This window comes from Arvicanthis niloticus, chromosome 7 (assembly GCF_011762505.2).
Source record: "Arvicanthis niloticus isolate mArvNil1 chromosome 7, mArvNil1.pat.X, whole genome shotgun sequence".
In the NCBI taxonomy this organism is placed as follows: domain Eukaryota; kingdom Metazoa; phylum Chordata; class Mammalia; order Rodentia; family Muridae; genus Arvicanthis; species Arvicanthis niloticus.
The window spans coordinates 13007719-13025140 of NC_047664.1; the positions used below are offsets into that span (position 1 = coordinate 13007719).

The window sequence follows — 17422 nt, forward strand, 5'->3', positions numbered from 1 at the left end:
AGGAAGAAAAACAAACACACCCAGGAGGAGTAGATGACAGGAAACAGTCAAACTCAGGGCTGAAATCCATCAATTAGAACCAAAGAGAACCCAATCCTGACACTAATAATGATACTCTGTTAAGCTTGCAGATAGGAGCCTAGCATAGCTGTCCTCTGAGAGGCTCTTCCCAGCAGCTGACTCAGACAGATGCAGACACTCAAAGCTGAACAGTGGAGCTTGAGGACTCTTATGGAAGAATAAAAGGAAGGATCATGGGCCTAAAAAGGGATAGGAACTCCACAGGAAGACGAACAGAGTCAACTAACCTAGACCCTTGGGGCTCAAAGAGACTGAACAACCAACCAAAGAACATACATGGGCTGGACCTAGGCCTAGGCCTTCCTACACGTATAACACATGTGTGGCTTGGTCTTCATGTGGGTCTTGAACAAATGGAGCAGGGAGTATCCCAAAGGCTTTGCCTGCATGTGAGATATGTTCTTCTAACTGGGCTGCCTTGTCTGGCCTCAGTGGGAGAGGATTCACCTAGGTTCGCAGAGACTTGAAGTGCCAAGGTAGGGGAATACTCAGTGGGGTACGGGCTGTGGGAGGTGGTGACCAGGAGGAGGGCAGTAAGCAGGACTTAAAGTGAGTGAGTAAGTAAGTAAATAAATAAATAAATAAGTAAATAAATAACAAAGAGAACAACCCGAAGAGTCAGTGAAACCAAGAGCTAGCTCTCTGAGAAAACAAACAACATAGACAAACTTTTAGCCAAACTAACTAGAAGACAGAGAGACAATACCCAAATTAACAAAAACAGAAATGAAAAGAGGAGACACAACAAGACACTGAGGAAATCCAAAGAATCACTAGGTCTTACGTCAAAAGCCTGTACTCCAACTGGAAAATCAAAATGAAACAGATGATTTTCTAGAGAGATACAAATTACCAAAGCTAAATCAAGATTAGGTAAACAATCTGACTAGTCCTATAAACCCTGACGAAATAGAAGCAATCATTAAAAGTATCTTAACCAATAAAAGCTTGGGGCCAGATGATTTTACTGCAGAATTCTACCAGATTTTCAAATAAGAGCGAATACCAATACTCCTCACACTATTCCACAAAATAGAAACAGAAGAAGCACTGCCAAACTCATTTTTATGAGGCCAGTCACCCTGGTACCTAAACCACACAAAGACACAACAAAGAAAGAGAATTTCAGACCAATTTCCCTTATAAATGTTGATCCAAAAATATTCAATAAAATATTGGCAAATTGAATTCAAGAATATATCAAAGACATCATCCACCCTGATCAAGTAGGCTCATCCCAAGGTTTCGGGGGTGGTTGAATATACAAAAATCCATTGACAAACTCCGCCATATAAACAAACTGAAGGAAAAAAAAACCACATGACCATATCATTAGATGCCAAAAAAGTATTTGACACAGTCCAACACCCTTCATGTTAAAAGTCTTGAAGAGAGAAGGGAAACAAGGAACATACCTAAACACAACGAAGGCAACAAACAGCAAACCAATATCAAATTAAATGGAGAGAAGCCTGTCCACTCTCCCCACATCTCTTCAATATAGTACTTAAAGTTCTAGCTAGAACTATAAAACAACAAAACAACAAAAGGTGATCAAGAGGATCCAAATTGGAAAGGAAGAAGTCAAAGTATAGCTATTCGCAAATGATATGATAGTGTACATAAGTGACCCTAAAAATTCTACCTTCAGCTGGATACAAAATTAACTCCAAGAAATCAGTAGCCCTCCTCTACACAAGCAATAAACAGGCTGAGAAAGGAGTTGAGGGAACAGTACCCTTTACAATAGCTACAAATAACACACAAAAACCTTGGCATAATGCTAGCCGAGCAAGCGTAAGACCTGCATGACAAGAACTTCAGGTCCCTGAAGAAAAAAATTGAGGAAAATATCAGAAGGTGGAAAGATTTCCCTTGCTCATGGATCAGTACGACTAACAGTGAAAATGGCCATTTTACCAAAAGCAATCTACAGATTCAACACAATCCTCATCAAAATTACAACACAATTCTTCACAGATCTTAAAAGAACAATTCTCAAGTTCACATGGAAAAACAAACAAACAAAAAAAAAAACAAAACAAAACAACAACCCCCCCCCCCCAGGATAGCTAAAACAATTCTGAACAATAAAAGAACCTCTAGAGGCAACACCATCCCTGACCTCAAGCTGTACTGCAGAGCAATAGTGATAAAAACTGCATGGTGTTGGTACAGAGATGGGTGGATCAGTGGAATCAAACTGAAGACCCAGAAACAAACCCACACTCCAACAGACACTTGATTTTTGACAAAGAAGCCAAAAGTGTGCAATGCAGAATGAGGAGCATCTACAAATGCTGTTGTACTAACCAGATGTCTGCATGTAGATGAATGTGAGTAGATCCATATTCATCACCCTGCCCAAAACTCACATCCGAATGGAACAAAGACCTCAACATAAAATCACACACTTAACCTAATAGAACTGAAGTGGTGAATAGCCTCGAACTCATAATTGCAGGAGACAACTTCCTGAACAGAACACCAATGGCTCAGGCACTATGATTAAGAATTAATAAATGGAACCTCATGAGAAGCTTCTGGAAGGGCTGGAGTGATGGCTCAGTGGTTAAGAGTACCGACTGCTCTTCCAAAGGTCCTGAGTTCAATTCCCAGCAACCACATGATGGCTTACAACCATCTGTAATGGGATCTGATGACCTCTTCTAGTGTGTCTGAAGACAGCAACAGTGTACTCACATACATAAAATAGATAAATAAATAAATAAATAAATAAATATTAAAAAAAAAGCTTCTGTAAGTCAAAGGACACCATCATCAGGACAAAATCACAGCACAGAGATTGGGAAAAGATCTCCATTAACCCTACATCTGACAAAGGGCTAGTATCCAAAATATATACATAATTCAAGAAGCTGGACACTGACAAACCAAATAACCCAATTAACCAATTAAAAATGGGGTGCAGAGCTAAACAGAGAATTCTCAACAGAGGAATCTCAAATAGCCTAGAAGCACGAAGAAATATTGAGCACCCTTAGTCATGGGGAAATGCAGATCAAAACAACCCTGAGACCTTATACCCATCAGAATGGCTAAGATCAAAGACTCATAGGACAGCACATGCTGGCGAGAATGTGGAGCAAGGGGAGCACTCCACCACTGCTGTACTACAAGTGCAAATTTGTACAACCACTCTGGAAATCAATTCGGCGTTTTCTCAGAAGACTGGAAATATTTCTCCCTTATGACCCAGCTATACCCCTCCCGGGCACATACCCAAAAGACGCTACACCACCCCCAAGGACTCCTGCTCAGCTATGTTCATTGAAGCTTTATTTGTAATAGTCAGAAACTGGCAACCCAGGTGTCCCTCAAGCAAAGAATAGATACAGAAAATGGAACAGCATCGAGCTATTAAAAACAAGAACATCGTGAAATTTACAGGACGGAACTAGAAAATATCATCCTGAGTGAGGTAACACAGACCCAAAAGGACATGTATGGTGTGTACTCATAAGTGAGTGGATATCAGTCACAAAGTACAGGATAATCAACAAACTATCAAATGCTATAATCAACAAACCCAAAGAAGCCAAATAACAAGGAGGGAACAAGGGAGGATGTTTAAATCATTCGGAGAAGGGAAAACAAAATAGATACTGGAGATCAACAGAAGGAGAGAACTGTATGGAGGAAGGAATGGGGAAGGGAGGTGGGGAATCATATGTAGGGAGAGCTGGGGGGCGGGGAGAGAAGGGAGATTGGCTAGGGAGACAATCTCTTGGACCTGCCAGAGATGTAAGATGGAGAGAAGCCCCAGAGGATCTAAGGGGGTAACTCTAGCTCAGATTTCTAACACTGGGACATATATATCCTGAAGTGGTCTCTTCCTGAAGCTAGGCAGGACTCCCAGTGGAAGGATCGGAACAGTAACCTACCCACAAGCCTTCGACCCAAAATGTGTTCTGCCTACAAGATGTGCAGGACAAAGATAGAACAGAGACTGAGGGAATGGCCAACCAGTGACTGCTCCAAATAGAGACCCATCCTGTGGGCAAGAACCAATCCCTGACACTATTAGTGATACTCTGTTATGTCTGCAGACAGGAATTTAGCATACCTGTCCTCTGAGAGGCTCCACCCAGCAGCCAATGGAAAGATATGCAGAGACTCACAGCCAAACGTCAGATGAAATCCCGGAAGTTTGATCCCTGAGACCCATACTTAGTAGCAGGCACACACACACACACACACACACACACACACACACACACAGACACACACACACACAGACACACACACACACATAAAGCTGAGATAGGTCAGTGGTAGTGCTTGTCCAGCATTCATGAAGACCTAGGTTTAAGCATCCCACTGGGAAACTGTCCTGTAAATAAGATTGTTGGCTTATGGTGGTGGCACAAGCCTTTAATCCCAGCACTTGGGAGGCAGAGGCAGGCGGATTTCTGAGTTCGAGGCCAGCCTGGTCTACAGAGTGAGTTCCAGGACAGCCAGGGCTACACAGAGAAACCTTGTCTCGAAAAACCAAAAACAAAAAAAACCCAAAACAAACAAACAAAAAAACCCAACAACAACAACAACAAAAAAAGAGGCAGGCGGATTTCTGAGTTCGAGGCCAGCCTGGTCTACAGAGTGAGTTCCAGGACAGCCAAGGCTATACAGAGAAACCCTGTCTCGGAAAACCAAAAAAAAAAAAAAAAAGATTGTTGGCTTATTATTCTTGTTATGACCATACATGCTTCAAAATGTGGGCAAACAAGTAATTTTATTTTATTTCTCAAAAAAAGGTAAGTTTCCCTATCTAAGGCTGAACATATTGTGCAAACATGTCCACTGCACGGATGTGTGAGGAAGTATAAGTGGCAGAGCACTTTCTAGCATGTGCAAGATTCTATCCATCCATGGTGCCACTGAGAGAAAGGGAGAGGTGGGGGAAGGGAGAGATACATCATGATCATGGCAATTCCTCTAAAGGAAAGCATTTAGTTGACGGTACCTTTCAGGTTTGAAGGTTTAGTCCATTGTCATCAGGCAGGAAGCATGGTGGCACGTAGGCAGACACGGTGTTAGAGGAAATGCTGAGAGTTCTACATTCAGCTCCTCATGCCACAGGAGGAGACAGTGTGCCACTAGACCTGGCTAGAGCTTCTGAAATCTCAAAGCCCACCCCTAGGGACACACTTCCTCCAACAAAGCCACACCCACACCAATAATGCCACACCTTCTAATAGTGCCACTCTCTTTGAGCCCACAGGGTCCATTTTTATTTAAACCACCACATCATTCCAGCAATTCCAGCACTTGGCAGGTCGAGACAGGACTTCTACATTTAAGGCCTGCCTATATGAAAGACTAGACAAGACACCATATTAAAACTTGATTTTTCAGCACAGTGTGCTAACATACCCCTGTAATCTCAGTGATGAGAAAACAGCAGCAAAGTGAGTTTGAGGCTATCCCACACTATATAAAAAAACCCTGTCTCAAAAACAGACAAACAAACAAACAAAAAACAAAACAACTATAAAAAAACACAACCACCCAAAGTTGGGGTTTTTAATATTTTTATTTTCCAAACTTATTTTTAAAGTACATTAAAACATCAGCAATAAAAATTTGGCCTAAGGGTTAACATAAGAACACTTAATATAAAATGTTTTAGAGACACATATTTTGCATACAGTAAGCATCAAAGAGAAAAAAATTAATGTTTCCTGCACATCATATTCAATTAAATTCTCATTAATTTGAGTTATAATTTTAGCCCTTATGAAGATAAAAGTTATATATGTCTACCTATATCAACATTGTGAGTATACTATTATAGACAGACATACATAGCTCATGAAGAAACAAGTTACATCTCTATATACAGATGGGAGGGGAGCCAAGAATCCAGCCCACTATGTATTTCATGAAAATCAAATCAACAATTTCTTTTATGAAGACAAAGAGACTGAACACTTTCTATGTATATGCTTTGTCTTCATTATGCTATAATTTTTATTTATCAAAGATGGGCCCCATGCTGATCAATTAGTTTCAAACTCACAGGTCACACAAGAAAGCTAATATTAAAAAAATTTATAGGTAGTAATTCTCCCTCAAAACAGATGCATACGTCTTTATGATGTATACTTTCAAATATTTTAAAGATTCAATTTTATTTTATGTGTACAGGTGTTTTGCCTGTATGCACGTCTATGTATTGCTGTGTATCATGGTGGGTTACATGGGAATTGAACCTGGGTCCTTTGTAAGAACAAGTGCTCTTAACCTCTTACTCATCTCTCAAGACCCAGAGACGTATACTTTTAAAGTGTAAATTACCTTGTTGTTGAATACAAACATATTTGCTTTACTGGACTAAATATTAGGTTTGCAATTAAGACCAAGTTTAATGGTAATTTGCCAAAATTCTTTAAATATTTAATTTAAATATTGGGAGAGGATATCAGATGCCTTAATTCTTTGTTGAAAAGAGCTCTGTACTTTATCTGTCTCATGGGAGTATTAGTGAGAACCATGTTGTGTTGAATTTATAAAAACACAGTTGAAATAGTTTGAGTGACTTCCAAAAAAGAGTATCCAGCTACCAAAATAAAGGAGAATGGATATGCTATCAAACTTTATAGCGAGAATAAAGAAAGGAAGAGAAAAGAGGAAGAGAAGGAGAGAAGTAGGTAGGCCAGGTCTAGAAGGTGAATTTGAAAATCTTGTCCTCACACTTAAATCTCTGAAACAGACCTGACTGGGGTGCACTAGAAGCCACTGTGGTTACAGGAGCCTAGGCCAGTTCTGGATAAGGAGCTACTCCCTCGCTCAGCAGCTCCCATGATCCTGGAGTCTGGCAGAGCATGGGAGGGTGCTCCAAGGTGAGCCCCTTCTGTTCCTTGAACTTCTGAGCTTTGAGAACAATAGTTGGATACAACAGTTTGTAAAGATACTCTATTTTGAGTCTCAGTGTTCCAAAATTCTAGTGAGTTCACATCCTAACTGCATGAAGAAAATATTTTTTATATTAGGAGCTAGAGTACCTAATTAAATTAGTTTTAGGAGTAAGAATAATATAGTTGCTTATTTCCAGTTTAAGGTTAATGAGAGAATATAAAACAATTAGTTTTGGGGCTCCGGACGCAGTTCAGTGGTAAATTGATTGCCTAATATGCATGAACCTGGGTTCAAGCTCCAGCCCCAAAAAAAAAAAAAAAAAAAAAAAAAAAAGAGAGAGAGAGAGAGAGAGAGAAAGCCAAAACCTAAAAACCTCAATCCGAAAATATTAATAGATCTATTAATATTTCAGAAATTATTTTCCATAGCAATATTTAAATATAAATGTTATTTCTGAATATCTATGTGAACGCTGTCAGGTGATTAGCTACTAAACTGTCCTCATAAACAAGGGAAGCTCAAGCCAAACCTCCCAATTGCATCTCTATGAAGCTAGTGTTGAACGCATGATCAAAATGTACCCTGTCTTCCACAGACAAACTGCTGAGGCTGACACACCATGTCTGCTCTCTCAGAACGGTGCCCCCTACTGTAGTACAATCTTCTACTAGTATAGGATTCTGGAATAAGCAAGGTTCTTCTGAAAAAGTAATTAACTAGTAACTACCAAAAAGAACGTTGTAAAGCTCAACTCACATAGAACAATGCTGTACATAAAAGTGACAAGAATTATAGCTCTGTATTGTTAGGTTACTGTCTTAGAAAGGAAATGCCTAACAATGGGTGAGAATTTTAATGAGGTCAGAGGTGCAGGTAACACACTTCTATTTTCTGCTTTAACAGTAAGTTTTTTATTCAAATTATTTGCCACCAAAAAAGTACACTATTTGCTGTTTCAGTACTTCAAAGACATAAATTCCATATTTTTATAAAAATAACACTTCAGAAAGATCAGTTTTTTTCAAACACCTATTTAAAAATGTAGCCAAATTATAGCAGTTGACAGAAACAGACGCAGAGTCAGTCCCACAGCCAAACATTAGACTGAGCTTGGGAAATCTCGTGGAAGAGTTGGAGGAAGGATTGGGAACCTGGAAGGAATGGGTGCTCCTTCAGAATACCAACAGAGGCAACTAACATGGACCCTTGAAGGCTCTCAGAGACAGAAGCACCAACCAAAGAGCACACATGGGCTGGACCTAGGCCACCAGCACATTTGTAACAGATGTGCAGCTTGGTCTTCATGGGGGTCCCCCAACAAGTAGAGCGGTGGCTGTCCCTGACTCTGTTTCCTGTCTGTGAATCCTGTTCCCCTAACTGGGCAGCCATGTCTGGCCTCAGTGGGAGAGAAGTCCTGCAGTACCTAGTCCTGCAGTCACTTGAGGTGTCAGCGTGGGTTGGTTCCCCAGAAGAAACCTCCCCCTTCTCAGAAATGAAGGGGAGGAGGAATTGGGAGAGGGGCCATATGAGGGGGTACTGGGAGGAGAGGTGGGGCTTCAGTCGGAATATAAAGTGAATAAATAATAAATAAAGTTGATGGAAAGAAAGAATATGTAGCCAATACATATCTAAAGTCCCATAATACTGGCTTAAAAGGGTATCAACAGTAGGATAGTTCCTGCCATCTTCTTAGCAGTTTAGGATAAAGTATTGGGACATGGATCAGAGTAGAAATTGAAATAAACTTTTACATCAAATCTTAAAATGTCAAGAAACCATGAAGCCAACCCAGATACTAATATTTCAGATAAAAGAAAACCCAGTTGTCAAGTCTTCAGTTGACTCCAGGTTTTGCTTTGCCATGGACCTCAAAGCCTTTTAAAGGCTTGTTCAGTCAGAAGAGAAAACCATTCCGTCCAGACTCTCTGGCCATGTTAGACAGAGGGGATAGGAATCTGTTTTGCCGATGTGCTGTCATATTCCTGCATCAAATCGTTGGTGGTGTAATAGTGCATGGCGATGTAGGAACTGGCAAACCCAAAAGACTTCACTGGCTGCAAGTTTGCTGGGCTGCTCTCCTGCTGGGAAGGGCTGCTGTTGTAGATGCTATAGTAAGGTTCGATCCGAGTGTTGATGGGTGTTGAGCTGCTCTGACCACAGGGTTGATGTCCAGCAGACACTTTGGGACTTGCTACACTTTCCTTTGAATGACTTGGGCCACAAGCCTGGTTCACAAATTTCTTCTGTGGCTTTGGAGACAGCATGTAGGCAGAGTTTGTCTCATGATGGGAAGATTTGTTTCTATTGATTTCAAGGTTCCCTTTTCCCATGGCCCGAAGTCGAGTTTTCTGTTTGCAGCAGAGAAAGCCCAGGCCAGTGTATCGCAGGCACCAGAGCACTTTCCTTCTCAGCCCAGCGCTGTTCCGAGAATATATAAAAGGATTTAATCCTGACTTGAAAAATATCAGAGTAAATCCAAACAGTTCAAACTGGTAAAGGATGAAGCTGCCGTTGTCAGAGAGAACTACTTGCACCAGGGAAATCCCCAGAGGAAGACAGCACACCAGGACTGACAACACAATGACCACGCAGGTGACCACAGCTTTGGAATCCTTGGCAGTAGAGAGATTGATGGCTGATACCAGCTGGAGTCGACTGGCTGAGGGGGTGGGCATCTGGTTGGTATTCTTAGTGTACCCATGAATTTGGCTGTGCTGCAGTTTGTTATAATTCTGGTTCCTATACAGTGCTGGCATGGTGCACTGAATGGGATCTCCATTTCCCTTCACAGAGGCCCCCACGAATGGCTGTGGTCTGGAAGCATCAACTGTGATCACTGGGGGACACTTTTTCACTTGAGCATTCTTCCGAAGTGTCTGAGCAATCATGATATAAGAGACAGACACCACAGCAATGCAGAAGGTAAAGTCAACAACATACAGAGACAGAATGGCTTTCCCTTCCCCATCCATAAGACTGGACATGGGGAGACACAGGTGGGACTTATTGGTTCTCAGTGTAGCCAAGGTGGCAAGTGTAAAGCTGGTCGCCCAGAGAAGAAGCGTAAGGAGCAAGATGCAGGAAAAGGAGGCTGTACAATTAGGCTGCTTCCCCATCACCATCCGGAGCCGGTGCAGGGCAATCACAGCCACCATCTTAAGGGACATGATGATGAAGCCAGAGCTGGTCAGGTGGAAGGTGAAGCAGAAACTATCTGGGATGCTACTGGCTGAGCTGAAGTACAGCACGAAGGTGAACATGGGGGCTGTGACCCCACAGATAAACAGATCACAGAAAGACAGGTTCAAGATCATGAAATCAAAGTTGGTTCTGAACTTCCTGAAGGCTGGGTCAAAGAAAGACAAGAAGACAATAAAATTTCCATAAGAGCCTAGACAGAAGATGACAGCAAGCAGAAAAGTGCAGGTCACCAAGGTGGCTGTATGGATAAACTCTCGAAGACCCTCCTGGAGAGAAGTGCTATTGCCTCCCTGCAGGGGAGGCATGTACAGCAAGGTGGCATTGGGAACATTCTGAAGCAGGGCACTTGTGTTCATCTTCAGAGAAAGGTGTCTTGTGTTCTCAAAAAGAAAAATCAGCAGGAAGAGAGTCAGGATCTCAGCTCACAGACGACGGGCATGTGCCAAAGATGGCCAAGGAAGATAAGCCTGCACACACACACACACACACAAACAAACACACATAAAAAAAAAGTACACCCAGAGACAGAAATGGATTAGTGAACTAGCAATTGCATTCTGTTTTACAGAGTTCAAAATTTTCATCTCTATTGCTTTGAAAACCATGTTACAAGGTCTAATACAGAAAAGTGCATTGAAACCAAGGCACTGGAGACACACGGGAACATGACCTCTCCATTGGAAGTTGACCAGTCTCTTTCTGGAAGGAGTTACATCTGTGTGGCTGCAGAGACTAAAGCCAGGGACAGGGGGAATTGAATCCATCTGGGGCAGACGTTGAGCAACGGTGAAGGGAGCTTTGGTGTGGAGAAGCCAGCTGGGTGAAAGATGAGGGGCAGGGAGAATGAGCAGCTTGGGAAACGGAGAGTAGGTCTCTGCACCAGGAGGCAGGCAAGCAACACAGCGTGCTTGTAATGTAAGCAGGAGGTATTGATGCATAATGTGGCCCTTCAACGACTGCACAGGAATCTCTGACAAATCCCAGTTTTCTCTGGTGAGAAATCTTTATTTCCCAGCACTTATTTCTTTCATTAGTTTGAGAGTTAAGTTCTTGGCCAATTGAAAACCCTCCTTTGGAAAAGAAAATTTCACGAAGGCTACATTTGAAAGAAGAAGATATCAAGTAACAAAAAGTGAATTAGTTTATATTTGTAATTTCTGAGGTGCAAAGCAACACTTTGGTGTCTGAAGAGACAGTGCAATGGTACTGCAGCTGTCTACCCTAGAGAATGTTTCTGTGTTTGATCACACACACACACACACACACACACACACACACACACACCCCACTATGAGGGTTAGAGACATGGCTTAGTGGTTAAAAGTATGTATTGCTCTTCTCCACCATCGAATTGGAGGTATATATTCTGCCTTCATTCACTAAATTTACACTTAACTACATGTGTGTCTTGTTCTAGCTGCTGAATGTACATAAGAAACACCTGGTACCTTAAAAGACTAACCTTCCTGCTCCTTCTTTCTATCTATAATAATTTTCCTCTCTTATGCGAGGAAATCTAATATATACTCACACAAATCCTCACTGTTCCTAACCCCAGAGATGTGTATGCCCTGCTGTCTATCCTCTTCCAAAGAAGAATCCAGCAAGACGGATAACATTTAGTGTTCTGCTCTTAACAACTGGAAAACATATGCTTTTATCTAACATTTTGCAGAGACAACCAATGGCACTCAGGAGGTCCAGAGCCTATGTTCAGAATATTTAACCACCAGATGGAGCTGGATCTTAGGGCCTCCAGGTGCCAACCTTTTTAGCTGTTGGATCAGGGGGTGCAGATTGGACTCAGTCAATAAGTGATTACTGCAGCTCCAAGCAACACTATGGACTACCTAGACCAGAAGTCTCTCAGCATTTAACCCAAGTATAGGCTTGGCAGTGAGAATCAGATCAGTTCTGAGAGAGCCATGTGACCGCCCTGTCCCTCATTAAGACAGAAGCAGCCTTGACTGCTGTTGCATAGGCTGTGGACTGCAGAACACACACTATGGTGAATTTCTTCACTGCAACATGACATTCATTTGTCTGTAAAATACATTTTCTTAAACTAAGTTATATGGGAGATAAAAGTATAAATTCAGAACATCTGCTTATCAATGACTAGAGTTAAGTAATAAAGGAGAGCTCATACTATTTCTAGTTTAAGACTGCATGCCTGTTTGTGAACCCTTTTGATTTTATTACAGTGCAAAAAGACAGCGTTTACTGTTGGTTTGAAAAAAAAAAATGTTTCTTGGAGTTAATTATGAAAAGGGGAAGAGACAAACCAGAGTAGCAGGGATTTGGTCCAGGGAAATGATTAGAGCCTGGAATCAAGGTGCTTAGAGAAATAAAGCAGGGGAGCAGTGGAATGGAACCGTGGAAGTTACAAGACCCCAAACTCTGGATGTCAAAGATAAGACAATGAGGCACCAACATCGATAAAAAAAAAAAAAAAAAAAAAAAAAAAAAAAAAAAAAAGGAAAGAAAGTAAGAAAGGGGGGTGTGAGGGAAGTGTGTGTGAGGGGTGGGGGAGTGGGGATTGAGTCTGGAGTAGTGGCACAGGCTGTAATCCCAACGACTCAGGACACTGAGGCAAGAGGACTCTAAGTTCAAAGCCAGCCTGGACAACTTTGTATGAACCTGTAGCAAAAGAAAAAGTGAAAGAAAGTCTGGGTGTTATAGCTAGTGGTAATGTACTTTTCTGGCATACGTGAGGTCTTAGGTTCAATCCTGGCGTTGGGAAGATGATTTGGAATTACTGTGGGGACAAAGTTGCATAATCAATACATTTTTAATTTAAAAATATAGAAATGTATATTAGGAAATAAGAGCAATCCGACCTCTCAGCACCATTGTTAGTATCTATATAGAGAATATTTATCATGTACTGGGCACTGTTCACTACACTACATCATCTCCCCAAAAGCTTCCATGTGAACTAAGCAGTGGCTCCTCAACACCCACATTCTTTAACACCATTCCCCATACACATGCACACATACTTACACGGTCACACTCAAGAGAGGAATCCTTAGGTCAAAACTAAATTACAACACCTCTCATTATTGTGTGGGTGTTACATGCTATCATCTCATACTCAAACTTTATATAAGCTATCAAACTTTACTTCACCATCAAAACAATCCTATGAATTATTAAATAGCTGTTCTCCAGTAAAAGTTTCTGAAACACAAAACTTCAAAACCAGTAAAGGAACTGAAAAAAAAAAAATTCAACCCAGAGCTCAATACTAATTCTTGGGATTTTAGGAGAAAATTAAAAACAAAAATAAAAGATGTATGCCAGGCATGGTGGCATACACCTTTAATCCCAACACTTGGGAAGCATAGGTAGGCAGATCTCCATAAGTTCAAGGCCAGCCTGGTCTACAAAGTGAGTTCCAGGACAGGCAGGGCTGTGACACAGAGAAACCCTGTCTCACAAAACAAATGACAAAGACAACCACAGCAAAGGAATTTCGTGTGTGTGTGTGTGTGTGTGTGTGTGTGCGCACACGTACGCACATGTATTCAGTCCTTTGGAGCAAAGTCAGTAGTGGTTAACCATTCCTAAACATTAAATGTTCCAATGCATACATACATGTTATTTTTTATTTCTGGGGTAATAGACAGGTTCTAGAAGATATAAAAAGTCGTATCATAATGATTTTAAATTACAATCCAGCCTTAAACATATTCATATTGTATTGTATTTATTTGGTGCATATATACTGTTATACTTTGCTTTCTAGTTCTATGTCAACTTGACACAGGCTAGTGTCATTTTAGAAGAAGGAACCTCGATTGAGATAATGTCCACCAGACTGGCCTGTGGGGAATCTTATGGTAGATTTTCTTGATTGATGAATGATATGAAATGGCCCAGCTCTCTATGCATGGTTCTACTCCTGGGTCAGTGGTTCTGAGTACTATAAGAAAACAGGATGAGCAAACCATGAGTCAGTTAGAAACAGTCCTCCATGCCATTTAATCAGTTCCTGCCTTGAATTCCTGCCCTGACTTTCTTGTATGATGTGCTGTAAGATGAAATAAACCTTTTTTCCCCCATGGTTTTAGTCACAGTGTCTTATTATAGCAATAGAAATTCTAAGACAGGTAGACATGTGGAATTTTGAGGATAATTTGTGGAAGTTGGTTTTCTGCTTCCATCTTGTAGTTTCTTGGGATTGGTGGCAAAGGCCTTTTCTGTGGAGCCATCTCACCAGCTCAGACCGCCAGGAGTTTAAGTATATTTATTAACCATGGTAAGATAGAATGAGCAGAGTATAATGACACTTATCTGGGGAAGTTGAGCCAAGAGGATCATGATTTCAAAAGTAGGAGGGGCCGGGTGGGGGTGGCGCAGGCCTTTAATCCCAGCACTTGGGAGGCAGAGGCAGGAGGATTTCTGAGTTTGAGGCCAGCCTGGTCTACAGAGTGAGTTCCAGGACAGCCAGGGCTACACAGAGAAACCCTGTCTTGAAAAACAAAACAAAACAAAACAAAACAAAACAAAACAAAACAAACAAACCCAGGACGGACTAATCTGGACTACATCCGCATAGTGAGACTTTTTCTCAAAATAAATTAATATACATCTGACTACAGTTGAGGAAGGGTGTTGAGGTAACTGGAAGCAAGAACCAGGAACTCCAAACAAATTGCTTCGTGTCAACTCTTATTAAAATATGAATGTGACACAGGCCTTTAATCTCAGTGCTCAGGAGGCAGAAGGAGGCAAATTTCTGAGTTGGAGGCTAGCCTGATCTACACAGCAAGCTCCAGGCCAGCCAAGGATACATAGTGACACTTTGTTGCAAAACAAATAAACAAAGGAAAAAAATGTGTGAAAAGATGGATGTGGTGGCACAAGCCTGTAATCTCAGCCTCTCTGTGAGCAGGAAGCAGTATTACCTATGTGAAAGCCAGCCTGAGGGAAGGAGAGAGGGGGCCAGGAGCGGATGTAGGAGGGGATGGATGGATAGATGGATGGATGGATGGATAGATAGATAGATAGATAGATAGATAGATAGATAGATAGATAGATAGACAGACAGAGACACAGACAGACACAGAGAGAAGGGACAGAGAGAGACAGACAGAGAAGAGACACAGACGCAGAGAGATAGAAAGAGAGAGGGGCGAGGGGTGATGGGTCCCCAGTATTGTGCTGTCTTTTTAAAAAATTGTTTTATTTATTTCCATTCTAAATGTTGAAGGATGGAGGGAGCTGAAGGGGAAAACCAACAGAATCAACCAACCCGGATTCCTGGGAGCTCCCAGAGACTAAACTGTCTTAATTTTTGAAGCAAACATTAGGACATTTACAAGTTAACTCATGACCTGGATTATTTCATTGTATTCCACCCAAATAAATGCTGAATTTCTTCATGGAAGGCATTATTTTGAGCGCTGCCCTCACACAGAACTAAGTTCTGCCCCATTCCCACCGACTTGAATGGATCTAGAAAACCTCAGGGAGGCTAAATAACTTGCCCAAGGTCAGTGAGGTATTTCAAACCTCCCATTCTTTCTAACCACCTGAACTACCCATTGAGGCTAGCAGTAGCTGATGGGGTGGGGAAGAGCTGGGTCTCTGGCAGAGGGATGAGGAGGTTGTGGAGCACAGCATGCTAACGACTAAAGGAGTGGGAGATTGCAGGCTTATCCCCAACTGTGATCGGTAATGGGTAGGGGGCTCCCTAGAATTGGAGGAAACACAGGCCTAGGCTGGTCCAGGGATGCTTGGACTCAGCCTGGATACGGGCAGTGGGTTGTGGTCCATGTAGAGCCTAGGAGCTTACAGCAGGCTGCACAGGAACACGGGTGCGCATCCCACCAGGCCAGGCCAAGCTCAGCCTTCTCCCCGCTCCCGCTCGCCTCACAGCCCTGGTGGGATCCTCCCGGTCTGGGCTTGCGGCCTCTCACCTGCCAGCTGGCCGCAGCGCCGCCCTTCCTCCTCCATGTCGCAGCAGCGACCCTATCTGCGCCCGGTGGCCTGGACGCTGCCGGGCTAGAGTCACCATCGCCATCGCCGCCGCCTCCGCGCATCCCGGGAGCCTAGGCGAGCCAGGCGGGCGGTGCAGTCACCGAACCCGGGGCGCGGCCCCTCCCTCTGACCGTGGCCGCCCCGCCTGCCGGCACCCTCCCTGCCTGCCGGCCTGAGCCTCGTGGGTGTGCACTCGGACCTGCCAGGGCTGCCTGCGAACTTGCTGAAACACAGCAAGGAAACCGTGAAAGCCGGAGATGTCAGACCGTTTGAGTGAGTCTGCAGGCCTCTAGAGACAGACAGCCGAGAGTGCCTGCGGGAGTCTTCAAGCTGGTCTCCTTGCCTTCTCACTAGGCTGTCACTCGAGTTTAATAATTAAAGTCATTATGACAAATTGAATCAAACCAACTTCAACACACTTATGAGTCTTAGGTAATAGTAAGTATAAGGTCGGTGCAAAGTAAATAAAACAAAACAAAACCAGGTACTATTAAATATCGTGTTGAATGTAAAAATCTTGAGAAGTGATAGTGTAGTTCAGCTGGGCCTATTTTAGTAAACACCAACATAAGACATTAGACCAGTAGCGTCTCATCTCCTAAAGTCAACATATCTAAACCAACAAACTCACCTTAGCTTTATTTTTAGTCGAGGTCATTATATAACAAACATTCCGAAGTATGTTATTATGAGCAAACATACCCTGTTAACTCCCTCAGGATTTTAATCTGGTTAATTATGACAGTCTACTTTTCTAATCTCATCTAATACTTAATGCTATTCAAACGTCCCTTCTTTTGGCTGGTACCGGAAATCCGAGACTTTGCATCCAGGTGAAATATTTCGTGGCACCATTGCTACTACAACCTGCTTCCATTTTCTGTTAAATTTTCCTTTATAAATATAAGCTAGTAATGAGTTTCAAAGAAATTTAATTTTCCCACGCTTTTTGTTAAGAAACATGCTGGAGGGCTTTGTGAAATCAGAACTATGTTTAGAAAAAAATACGTAAGAAAAAAACCTCAACTAATTTACACATAAATCATGTTCTACTCCCCAGCTACTTGGCAATATATCCGTTCTAAGATACGTTGTTGGTAAGGGTAACACTGCGCCCTAGAAACATTTAAGAAAAAAGGACTAATTAGCAGTGGAAATTCTGACCCAAATTATATGCCTCTCCAAATAAATTACTGCTTGTATAAATTCCATTTGGACATAAATAACAAAATGTTCAGGTTGGACTACTAGTAGCCACCAGTAGTATGCACAC

The 17422-nt window shown here is 42.2% G+C and overlaps 1 protein-coding gene across 1 annotated transcript; it reads right to left on the reverse strand.

Moving 5' to 3' along the window:
- Positions 1–5626: 5626 nt before the first annotated feature.
- On the reverse strand, positions 5627–16275 carry Gpr75 (G protein-coupled receptor 75). The gene is made up of 2 exons (XM_034508906.2): positions 16089–16275; positions 5627–10628 (listed from the first exon to the last, which is right to left on the reverse strand). The coding sequence occupies exon 2, from the start codon at positions 10515–10517 to the stop codon at positions 8895–8897; it is 1623 nt and encodes a 540-aa protein (XP_034364797.1). The 5' UTR covers positions 10518–10628; positions 16089–16275; the 3' UTR covers positions 5627–8894.
- Between the last annotated feature and the right edge of the window lie 1147 nt (positions 16276–17422).